This window comes from Paramormyrops kingsleyae, chromosome 17, assembly GCF_048594095.1.
Source record: "Paramormyrops kingsleyae isolate MSU_618 chromosome 17, PKINGS_0.4, whole genome shotgun sequence".
In the NCBI taxonomy this organism is placed as follows: Eukaryota; Metazoa; Chordata; class Actinopteri; order Osteoglossiformes; family Mormyridae; genus Paramormyrops; species Paramormyrops kingsleyae.
This window is the reverse complement of record NC_132813.1, coordinates 20,168,482-20,180,999: the sequence shown is the minus strand read 5'-3', so window position 1 is coordinate 20,180,999 and position 12,518 is coordinate 20,168,482. Positions and strand designations below refer to the sequence as shown.

General features: G+C 42.6%; 1 protein-coding gene across 1 annotated transcript; it reads left to right on the top strand.

Moving 5' to 3' along the window:
• The first annotated feature begins 991 nt into the window (after positions 1-991).
• On the top strand, positions 992-12,444 carry LOC111851339 (hormonally up-regulated neu tumor-associated kinase homolog A-like). Its single transcript, XM_023826167.2, has 9 exons — positions 992-1,519; positions 2,368-2,660; positions 5,840-5,895; positions 6,938-7,073; positions 7,321-7,448; positions 9,889-10,015; positions 10,358-10,523; positions 10,681-10,792; positions 11,202-12,444. Exons 1-9 carry the CDS (start codon positions 1,295-1,297, stop codon positions 11,699-11,701), a joined length of 1,743 nt encoding a protein of 580 aa, XP_023681935.2. The 5' UTR covers positions 992-1,294; the 3' UTR covers positions 11,702-12,444.
• Positions 12,445-12,518: the final 74 nt, after the last annotated feature.

Genomic DNA, 12,518 nt, shown 5'->3' with positions numbered 1-12,518 from the left:
ATATTGGTGTTTTGTCAGCTTCGAAAAGAAGCATATTAAATCTTAGCTGGAAGATATTAATAACCATATATTTATGAAAATTAGAAATAATCTCGCATCAACCTTTCGTAAGATTAACTAGTTCACCTCGTTTTGTGTGCATCCCAATGCAACTATACAGTATATTAATAACGTCATACGAAATATTACAGGGTGCTGTTGCACCCTCTACTGGTCAGATGAGAAGTATTAAGTTCAATAAAATTTAATTATACTGTAAAAATCATATCAATGTGTCATATTAATTTATTGTTAACGTACTTACTATTTTTGATGTGTAGCTCAGTTTGGCGTAGCCTGTAGTGAATGACTGGTTGGGTTCTCTCACCTTGCCTATCCTGGGATAAAAGTCTACAATCTATAATTAGCATAATTTGTTAATAATTTACAATTAAAACAAAATGGCAAAGGCAGACTTTTAACAATTTGATAAAAACGCGCTCAGTATTTGTCGTATCCTTAATGACTACAACAGTTATTGTTTTTCTGACTAGGACTATCTCAGGGACTCGGAAAGTGCGTGCGCCATTCTCAAAGATGGCCAGCAGGTGGAGGTATGATCCAACAGAAAGTACAGTAACAGAATATTTCACAATGACGGGACGTTGTCATTTTCATTCAAATATATTAAGTAGTTGATATATATAGTCGTTTTAGAAAAAAAAACACATTTCGGTTGCCTATCAATCATATAAGCCTAGAAAGAAAAAAAATCAGATATACAGAAAAAAACTTAAGATAGGTGCATTCTTTTCAAAAAGACGTGTTAATCTGAATAACGTGATTTTGTTAAATATGAATGAAGTAAATGATAAAAAAATAAAAACATTACTTGGGCTTGATTTTATTATTCTTTTCTTCTGCGGTTAAAAGAGGGCGGAGAGGGTGGGGGCAGTGCTTTGAATGGGCGGTGAGAACAGAATCATTTCTCGCTGCAGGTGATAGGATTAAATTACCGTAAAGGTTCAGTGAAATATACAAGCCATACGGACAGAGCGTCTTCGACCAACAGTCGTCTTCATCAGATTTCTGGAAATATTATTCTACTGTTTTACGTAAGTCGTTGACTGGACATTATTAAAACACTGAGTTGAAGGTTTAAAAGTACTGTATTGCAGAAACCGCTGAAGAATAAGTACTTTGAGTTCGTAGTAAGAGTGCACTGTACCGCATTTTGCTGATAGCACTGTTCAGTCCGGGAGCTGAACCACGCAGCCTTAACTTTCTGCTGCAAGTCACAGCAGGCAGACGGGGGATGCCTATCAGGACGGTGATGGACGGTACCCGATATTTTGGACCGAGAAGTCCAGTTTGTTTTGGCCCAGAAAACACTGTCCCGGCGAATATCAATGCCTGCCCGGATAGCCAACGCAAGATGTACCATACGAAAATGGTTGGGAATTACTTTATTGGAAGAAAACTCGGAGAAGGCTCCTTCGCCAAAGTAAGGGAGGGTCTGCACGCTGTGACGGGAGAAAAGGTAAACGTGTTTTTTTAAACTGGAATAACATAGAAGAAATAATAATCTTGCATACGGTTTCTGCACAGAGGAGTATAATCATTACACTTTCAATTTGCAAAAACATGTTGTATATATTTGATCACTTACATTTTAAAATTTATCTTAATGTTTTTTTGTTTTGATAGTGAGCTAAGAATGGGTTTTATTTGACTGTATATAAGGGGAATTCTTCGGAAAAGACTGAATAAACTGACGAATAAACTCCTGCAAAAGTAGTGTTAGTTTACCCTATGTGTAACATCGTTACTATATAAAGTGCGCATTATATTATATTATTTTTTGTAATATGTAAGCCTATATTAAAGTATGTTAAGTTGTGTTTTTGAACCGAAAGAGTAAATATGAATATTAATTATACTAGCTATTTTAACATGCGCGCAAAATCTATTATGCGGACAAAGAAAGAAATGGAGAAATGAAAGAAAAAGTTTTGCGGGTCAATCGTGAAGGACTGGTAACAGTTTTGGATATCGAGGGGTGAGGAGCCACAACCCCTCCTTTACACTGTTTAGCTAATAGAAGGCAAAGGTTGTAGTACCTTGTAATCTTTATTATAACGTTTAGGACCGCAGTATTCAGGTAAGGTACTCGGCCTGATTTACTTCAATAAGAGTGCATCTTCTTGTATGGAGCTTATGAGAAGCAGGCATGGCAGTATGCTTGGTGTCATGTTGCCTGTTGAGTAAACAATTATAATTTTATGATTTGTGTGTTTGTATGATTTTTTTATTTTGATTTAAAAAGCCTGATTTTTACAGCTAAATTCTCTCTCTCTCTCTCTCTCACTATCTCTCTGTCTCCCTCAGGTGGCTATAAAGGTAATTGACAAAGCGAAGGCAAAGAAGGACTCATACCTGTTGAAGAACTTGCACCGGGAGGGCCTCATCCAGCAGATGGTCCTTCACCCCAACATCATCCAGCTGCTGGACATCCTGGAGACGGAGGCCAGCTGCTACCTGGTGATGGAGCTGTGCATGGGAGGAAACCTTCTGGAGAGACTCTTAGAGAGGGAACGCCTGGAAGAAGCAGAGGTTCAGAAGTACATTCGGCAGCTGGTCATGGCTGTGGAGCATCTGCACAGCTCAGGGGTGGTTCACAGGTAAGTGATCCACTAAGACCCTGTCCCTAACCAGTTAGTAATCTCCCCACTGGTTCCATATAACTTGTGGACTAATACCCTCATTCTGGTACCTTAACTCCTCATGCTGGTATCCTCACCATAGTCCTCTCAAATAATCATTTTACTGATAAGCTGATATGTACACAGCTGACTGAACAACAACAGCATTCTTTCCCTTGTTTTTTTTTTATCCTCAACAAAGTCACCAATTAGTTCAAGGGGGTGTTCATCGTAGGTGGAATACCGAGTTATCCGGAATTAATTGTTGACAATTTGACACGATCCAGGTTTTCTTGTTAGATTGGTTGTCACAGCAACCAATCCATAAGCTCAAACCTCTCAGAGCAGGTTTATTCAATGTAAACAAGATTAGATCACAAATTTAAACAGAGGAGTTCAACCGTAGCTGTGCCGTTATTACGAGAGCAACTGATCGCAATCGGTGTGTTCATAATAATAAGAGAAATTTCTGACTAAAACTTCATTGCATAATATTGTAGTACAAATACAAACAATTTAATACCAGAGGCACATAAACAAGAAAAATGATGAAATAATACCGTATAAGACACGCACTAAAGTTCATCAACAAAACATTCTATGGATGAAATAGAAGTTGGACAAATGGAGGATTTTAACAGCCTTAGCAATATTAGGATGTGAGATATAGCCCATGTAGTTATTTAAATCAGATGAAAGTGCAGAAAAAAAACACACCATTGACTTTACATTTATACATATAGCTTTTAGCAAAGAATTATTGTGCAATTGTCAAGATCATTTAACGTATCCAGGCAAATTGCTTTTTGAGAGTTACCGCTTCATTTGAGACGGAAAAATATACATGGGCAGTGTGTCTCTGTACATTATGCGCCAAACCACTGTGGCATCCTGCCAGCGGCTCTGAGAAAACACTATGCCCTTCTATGCCCCTTAAAATGGGCCAATGGGCATTTTGCTGGGTAGCCATCTCCTCAGCTGGGTTGAAGTCTGCAACTCCCCAGTTTGTTCACTCTTCTTCCCATTTGCTTTAAAATAGAAAAAAATAATTGACCTGTAGTGAATACTATTCATATTCAGGTTACATGTGAGAATAGTTTTGTATTTTACTTTAATCTGTTCCCAGGTCCTTGGTGTGCTGGTATTTGCTATGAATATGAAGGCCAGACTAATTCATATATGCAGTGAAAATGCAAAGGTTGCAATAGTGAACAATAAAAAAGGACACTTACGCATTTAATGTGTCAGCTAGTTTTTGTCAACCCCTCTTTTGTTTTGGCCGCTTTTGTTGTGTGGCCTAAATGTGTTTTAAATTCCTCATCTCCCTCCAGCAGAAGCTCTTGCTCTGTTGGGGGAGAAGAATTGCAGCCTGGCAGTCACCATTTTAGACAGCCACTCACAGACTTGCGGATCATGCTCTTGAGTCTCGATATACGTAGCCTAGTCAGTGTCCATGGGAGCACGCAGTTATATCAGATGATTTAATCCATGTTTTCTAATCCAACTCTCTCATGACTTCGAAGAACCGAAACAGCTGGATAACCATATCCATGATCTTGGTTGAGTCCTCTGATCATGGGTAACACTTCACTTAAAGGGGCACAAATACTTAGTAGTGACTCAGTGCTGAAGTACAAATCATAAAAAAATATAATAGCTACTAGAGATAAAAGATGTGTAATGATTCGTTAATGATGAACAAACATGAGGTCAGTATTTCAATTTTTCCTTCATAAATTCCTTCAGTAGTTCCTTCAGTAGTTCACAAAGGTTTACAGAATTAAGATTAGTAACTGCTTGGGATAAAAGATGCATCATGATTCATTAACGATGAACAAATATGTGTTATTCATGACTTGTTCCTTCAGTAGTCCAGAAAGATATAGTAACAAATATAGCAACTGCATGAAATAAAACATGCGTCACAATTCATTAATTATGAATTAACATGTGATCAGTATGTAACAGACTTTTACATGCCTTATTTATCTTCTGTCTCAAAGTTTGTATGAGAATGATCAACACTATTCAACACAACCTCATGAGATTGTGTGGGACCTGAACACAACCCAAGAAGTAAAAATTATTTCAGACCATTGTCTTAATGTGGAAATGTTTTTCTAACTATGAAAAATGTCTTAAACCCACGGAAAAAAAATGCACATGAAATCTCCACTTCAACTGCAGCAGGCTCATATAACAATTAATATTTCATTAATTCAGAAATAAGACACCTATCTCTTGAAACTGTTTGAATTGTATCGCATGTCAGTCCTTTAAATGTTCAGCTAAATTTGTGGTGTTTGTCAGTATTGTACGATGGCATAGCTTTCATGCAGGCCTGCCTATGTCCTGTGGGTTACCTTCTACATTTGGCACAAAGCCACAGTATTTCCAGACGTCACTCTTGCTGTACTTTTTAATGATTTAAACAGTGCGGGTAGCTCTGCCGCTTCTGAACTAGTTATCTTAGTAACACACCGTGTGTGAGACTGCACTCAGGCCTAGGCACGCACACTGGTAGCTTATGAGAGCGAGTGCCGGCTGTAGAATCGATACCATGAAAAATGAGTATCGAACCTGTTGTATGCACAATAGAATTGATACTTTCGATACTATTGACAAGACTATCTGTATCCGGTGTGTTAAATTAGGGCTGCACCTAAACTCTGAGGGATGGTAGACCGATACATTAAGGCACAATTCAGAGATGGCAGGGAGAGCAGGATGAATAAGAAGCTGTTTAACAGTTTGTACTAAATAGTTTGTACTAAATAGTTTGTACTAAAGCATACAGAGATGTTTCATATTTTCAGCCCAGCCTTGTATTTTTTATTGAAGACATTTTCTTGGCCAATTCACTAATATTTTTGGATGTAACAAATTAAAAGCCTTTTCACTGACAATCTATGGGACTAGAGAAAATGTTTATTAAATGACATTCTCACTGAGCCAGATGTAGTATAAACATATTAAAGAGAATGAGGTACACTATACACTAATGAGCCAGCAAACGTAATTTGGTTGCTGAATGCCTTTGTCAAGCAAGAAGCAGAGCCTCCCTGTGAGTTTGAATTGAATGGTCTCTGCTGATTTTGGCTGAATAAAGGACACAACACACTCTGCCATTACTTTGACATACTGTTGTTGTCTTACAGGGACCTCAAGGTGGAGAATCTCCTTTTGGATGAAAACAGCAACATTAAAGTCACAGGTAACTTTGAGATTAAATAATTTCAGTAAATTACTGTAAATAGCATGTTTATAGCACTGTTCATTACTGCTGCACCTAATGAACTGAAGTGGGAGTTTAGTAATGGATTAAAGTTAAATTAGTATTTCAGCCAAGTGAAGAAAATGTGGGTTAGTGTGGATTGAACACCGAGTTCTAGCATTTTAATGAAATATATAGTAATGGAAAAAAATTAACATTGGTAGAATTACAGGTTATATCGGAAGATATCTATGGGTGTGAAATAAAGAGGGGGGGGGGGGGGGGCATTTCAAGGGGATCATTCAGGTCGCCATGGCCACCTGTTAGCAATGAAGGGAGAGGTGAAATCATGGAATATGGTGGGGAGCAAAGAAAACATTGAGTAAGGTTTGTTCTGGATGGTCATGTGACCCGGGGATGGGAGGGGCAAAGGGACTGTACTTGTGTGGAGAAGTGGAGACTGGTTTAATGGGGGGGGGGGGTGCAGGGCAGAACACAGGTGCTTCATTGGGTTTTGGGCCTAATGTGGGAGTTTCAGTATAAAGGCCTGGAAACATACTTAGGTACCTGAGTCAAAACAGATCCCAGTCTTAACAGGTGACTTTGCACCCCCTCCAGTCCTGAGACCCTTCTTCCACGATTCTTTACCATCAGCCCAGTCCCCAGGGACCCCCAGCCAGTCCACATTTGTGTTCCCTCCCAGCACCCAACAGTGAAAAAGACCCAATACCTAGTATAGGTCTGTTGGGAGCTGGGATGGAGTAAAAACTGGGGTCCCCAAGAATTACAGTAGACGTACAATACCTGCATCTGTCCGCTTAGCAGTGCTTTATCAAATTTAACCCATTAAATGTAAGTAACAGATTAAATGACATCTAACTATTAAATATCAGTAATGACGGAGCATGGAGTGAGTGGCCTGATTTGCACTGTGTGTTCATGCTTGTGTGTTTGAATGCATATTAACACCTGATTAGTAACGTGACACCGTGACCTCCAAAGGACCCCACTCAGATTAGCTCTTGGATCTGGTCTCGTTCAGATTTCGGTTTGAGCTCCTGCGCCAGGAGGCGCGGCACCGGTGACCTGCTGAGCACACAGTGCGGCAGCCCCGCCTACTGCGCCCCGGAGCTCATCTCCCAGAAGAAGTACGGGCCCAAAGTGGACGTCTGGTCCATGTGAGTTCAGCGCCTCCTTTCAGATTAATGCACCCGCACATTATGTACGTATTTATTTCGGGAACAAAGAACTAACCAGGAAAATCACGATAAAAGGTATGATGCTGTAATAGCACAGGAGGGAGTGTGATGAACATGCAGAGGAATGAATTTCCTCGGAAGCTGTCTTGCTTAAGTGTCGCCTTGAGTTAAACGGAGAGGAATGTGCCTTCGTCTGCCTGTAAGCCGGCCTGCTTTCTGTGTCCAGAGGGGTTATCATGTACACCCTGCTCACCGGGGCCCTGCCCTTCACCATGGAGCCATTTAACCTCCGTCAGCTCTGGCAGAAGATGGTGCAGAGACAGATGAACCCGCTGCCACAGAAGCTGTCGCCAGGTAGGCGCCGGGCCGGGGGTCACCCTTTAAGACCTCTACTCCCCTTTGTTACAGACCAGTAATTCCCAACCCATGGCATTTGGGTCGCGGCAAGTTCTGAAAGGATAGCAAGGCAGAGTTGTAAAATGTAAGCATTTTAAAACCCGCAAGCTCCTATGCTGATCCACGATCAGATTTCCCAGCCACAATGCTAGAATTAACCAGTATAAATGGGTCTTGGGTCTACAAATGTTTAGCACAAAAATAGTGAACATCGAACCGGTCCAAAAAGCCAAACCGCAGATGCTTAATTTAAAATTCACTGGCACATCCAAACAAATTTGGGAGATAGGCATTGATTGACGTAAATTGCAGAGTGCACTCTGAGCTTGATCATGGAGTTAATCTAGGCCTATGCTGGCATAGTAAAAATTGGGTTGCGGTGAAAAAAAGGTTGAGAACCAGTGTCAGACAATGGATTCCCATTAGAGATCACACTGGACTGACTAGGAAAACTTTTTGTGATTTTTTCTAAGACACACCAGTTGACTTTTGTTTAATTCCTTCCACAGTTTCCCACAGAATATTGAGTTCATCTGTGTACTTTGGAAATTTGTGTTCCAATGTTTTTTTTTTACATTAGTGAATGCCAGCAAATCTTACTTACCCAGAGACCTTTTCATTGAGGACTACTCACCCGTCTGCAGTATAGGGTTTCATTCTGGCGCCCACCCCAAGAAGCACGGGGGGGGAACCCCTGGGCAATATGCCAGGCCGTTGCAGGGGATATTCATGCACACACTAATTACATGGTTTTGGACTGCGGGGGGAAATCTGAGCACCCAGAGGAAACCCGCCTCTCACGGGGAGACCAAGCAAATTCCAGATACACAGTAGAGGTGGGATTAAACCCCCCCCCCACCCCCACCCGGAGTTGCAACACAGACTGTCACGCCCTGAAATTAATAACGTTTAAAGAAATGGACTGTTTTATGATATCACACAACAAGGCATGACACTGTATCTGCGTGTCCTGTGATGCCCCCGGGGGTGACATCTGGTCATCATGTGGTTGTGCCCTGCCCTTCTGCCCCGTATGGTCTCAGGGGTCTTTGTCGCGTCCCCAGGGGGCAGGGGTCATCCTGGGGTCTTTCCCAGCCTTTTTGTCTCCATAGCTAACAAGACGTGGCTTCCTGGGTGAGAGTTCTGAACTAGATCCTAACACAGATGCTGTCCAACTGCCGAAAGCTGAGTGCACAGCAAGGCGACAGCAAAAGACTGGCACCGTCCTCGACCAATGAACGGTCGGCTTCAGGCGGCTGCCATTCGCTCCTGTGGGATCTCTTTAATTGTAAAAATGTGTGCTGGAACACACCAGCACAAACAGAGGTGATTGTTGACATGTTGCCCAATCAGAGAGCTGTTTTGCCAACTAGCTCCAATGGCAATTCAGCATGCTCAATCGGCCAATGTGGCGCCTGTGGTGACCATGTCCAGCCATTCCACACACCCATCTGACAGGCAATCAGTCTCTCTCATTGACTCTCATTGATCTTCAGCTTGCTAGTGGCAAAAATTGGCTTGGTGTGTTCCAGGCCTAAAGAAGTATGTTCTGTATGCATGTGAAGTATTATCTATGTCACTCTGGAATACAGTAACTGCCAAGAATATAAATGTAAATGCCGCACAGAGGTTAGGTATTTGCCCTTTCAACGTCACGAGCCTGTGTGTCTGTGTCTGAATTTTCCTGTGACCACGGAAGTAAGAAAATATGTGGTTCCAATAAAAATAATTTCATACTGTGTTCTGCTTGTGGCAGAAGCTTTTAAAATTGAATTTCATAATTATTGTTCGTTTAAATCTCAACTTGTGGCTTCATTCAAAGCAGGATTCCTAAGTATGAATGTTTCTGAGATTATATATATATATAATTCTTCATTTTCAGGAATATAGTGCAAAAAAGGATTAATCAGTTGCCAAAATAACCTCACAAGGGCCCCCAATCCAATTGGGTTATTTAAATGCTGAGCTGTTTTTTTTCCTTCTAAAATCAGTGTATCATGATTTATAGCACGCCACAGGCAATATAGAAATGACTTAACTCTTAAACTGACTTTTGTCAGGCTGAAAAAGGCATAGTCACATTATGAAATTAATGAACTGCACCCAGAAGGTACATTCATTCTGATTGACAGCAGTTACGACATACTGCCTTATTAAGCTTCATCTTTTCATTAGGTCAAAAAATGTTCCTGTGAGCTTAAACAGGTCTTACAAGCTGCATTGCTGATTTATGACACTGTTCTGGTTGTGTGATAAAACTATGCCAGAGTGTTTATTTCCTACAACATAACAGATAGCAGCATGCGAGTTATGGCAACGTGGAAGTGTTGCAGTAGTATTGTGGTTCTCCTCTCCAGATGCATAATGAAAGTGCTCCCATGTCTCTTTCTCCCCTGAGGTGCCGCTGGCTTGCTTAGGAACCTTCTGGAACCTGACCCAGCCAGAAGGCCTAGCATTCGTCAAGTAATGGCTGATCCGTGGCTTTTGCCGGCCAACCCGAGGGCCAGATCCCTCTACCTGAACAGGTACCGCAATTCCTGGCATTCTCTGCATGCATACACAGAAAATTACTAACAGCCTTTCAGTAAGGTTGTAAAGTATCAGTGCTTTACAATAAAGCACCAGCATGCTCGAAAAAGTGAGTGATTGGCTGAATCATTTGGAGGCTAGACTTCATCATAAGCAGAAGCTTGAGTACCACTGAGCAATTTAAGTAAACTTGCATCTCTACAAACAGGTAAATTGTAACATAAGTGTAACTCATATAAGTAATTTACTAAAAGTTGTTCAGCTTATGAGTAATTGTGACAGCTGAGTAGTGAGGGTAACATCTACATTCCAATGCACAGTAAATGCTTTTCTGTCAGACCGCCTATGGAGATTGACCACCATGTGCTTGAGCACATGACTGTGAAGATGGGCTTCCAGCACGAGGAGGTCCTGAGCGCCGTACTCAAAAACAGGCCCTGCCACACGCTGGCCGTCTACTACCTGCTGGAACGGAAACGCAGGAGGGTACAGGGGCCACGCGAGGTGAGCAGGTCGTCTGCGGGGTGAGAAGGGGGTACGAGGGGTGAGCAGGGGGTCTGCGGGGTGAGCAGGGGGTCTGAGGGGTGAGCAGGGGGTCTGCGGGGTGCTGCGTCCGTCCCCATGGCGACAAGGCCTAACGGGACTGCCTTTGGATTTCCAGGAGAAGCAGCTAACAGGAAAGGAGACGAAAAGGCAAAGTGGGGAAGAAAACTGCGGAAATGGACAGACGCCTTTGAGAAGGTGCTCAGCCAGTTGCGGGAACCAGAGAGCAGGTGAGGAAGAAAGGGCGGCCATTTTGGATGGAAAAAGATGGGGTTCTGAGGGAAGCATGAAGTGTAAAAGCGATGCGTCCATCTACCACATTAATTGTTGTAGATCTAGATATAGTTATAGAGTACCTGTATCTAGATCTCCAACTCTGGGGAAAAAGGGTGCATGGCCACCCAGGAGGAACAAATAGGAGAACTATATTCATGCCTATATTCATTATAGACTGTAAAGTTGGGCCATTTGTAATGTCTAAGAAAAATCTTTATAAATCTTTAAGTGGAGAGTTAGTTTAAAAGCGAGAAATGGAACATGACATACATTATCGGATCATTTATGTAATGTTCAGTATTGCAGCTATGTCTTCTGCATATAAGACATCTTGTCTTTGTGTCTTCACGGTCCACCGAACAGTTTTGTCGACTGCTCTGGAACACCTGAACAGCTATCCTGTGCAGCTCGACCCACCTCGGCCAATCAGGCGGCAGGAAACGTATCCCCCGACCAATGGGATCTCACTTCAGGGCCGACCCCAACAGCAGCCCATCCCTGCCAACGCCAAGACTCACTTCAGGACCCTGGGCATCAAAGCCGCATGGTGCAGGTTCATCCACAGCAGTCCACCCCCTTGCCCGGTGCCCCCGGTCTTCCAAACCTACAGCCCTGGCTTGAAGACGGTGCCAGATTTCATTCCATCTAGCTTCCCCGTGGCTCAAAAGCCACCGGAGAACTTGCCCCCGGCCAAGGAGAGCAGGTCAGAGCCAGAGGGCCCCAGGTGGCGGGCCCGGCTGCCGTCCATCAGCCTGGGGCAGGCGCTGCGGCGGAGCATGTCGTTCCGGCACGCCGCTCCTGCCGCGGAGGCCTCGTTCTGCCGGAGGCGCATGACGTTGAGCCCTTCACATACGCTGCGCTGAGGCATCCTGGGAAAAGTGCAGCCGGTGCCGTGGAAGCGGCCAGCCAAAGATCCGGGGGCCGTTTACCGACCAAAGCGCCGTTTAAGACAGCCCTCCTCCACCTCTGCCTCTGACTTCCGAGGCCCCGCCTTTAATTCTGTGCCAGGGAACACAGCAGTATCCGCAGCTTGCCTCAAACCTGACAGCGGCAGGCGGTTTAGCGGGTAGGATGGCTTCCTGCTGTGCGTCTGACTGTTAATGGCCAATATGGAAGGCTCTTAAGCGGAAGCACACTTTCCGTCTTTATCAACTACAGTGACAAAACAAAAATGTGAACTTTTAAAAACTAAAAAAAAAAAAAAAAAAGACTGATATTGTGATATTTCTCTGTGAAATGAGGTAAACGGTGAACAGGCTGCAGTATTTATGTACTGTATGTATTTTAGTACAGTTATAATGTGAAAAAAAACAAATTGGTGCCATTAGTGAAAACCTTGCAACTGTGGTCCAAAAATACAATGAAACAGCAAATACCCAGACTTTCCACAGGACTACAGTGTACCTTAAACTGTGCATAAAAGTCTGCATGACCCATCCTCAACTACCGTTTACTATTAGACGAGTCTTACTCCAGCTCCTGGAAGATGGAAAGACCAGTTTAACTGCACCATTATCAGTATGAGTCTCCCACTGTCATACAAAAATGCTAATTGCTGTTTATAGGCAGGATTCATGTTCAATAAAAACGTGTTTGATTTCAAAAAGTATTTACTCAAAACTCCCTATGATATAGATAAAGGGAATTGTATAATAATGACCAAGTAAAAAATGAGAAACG

Coding starts and splice junctions, on each gene's coding strand:
- LOC111851339 (XM_023826167.2), top strand. CDS start 1,295: ATGCCTATCAGGACGGTGATGGACGGTACCCGATATTTTGGACCGAGA. Junction 5,896..6,937: donor CAGCAACATTAAAGTCACAG/GTAACTTTGAGA, acceptor GGTCTCGTTCAG/ATTTCGGTTTGAGCTCCTGC. Junction 10,524..10,680: donor GGGTACAGGGGCCACGCGAG/GTGAGCAGGTCG, acceptor TTGGATTTCCAG/GAGAAGCAGCTAACAGGAAA.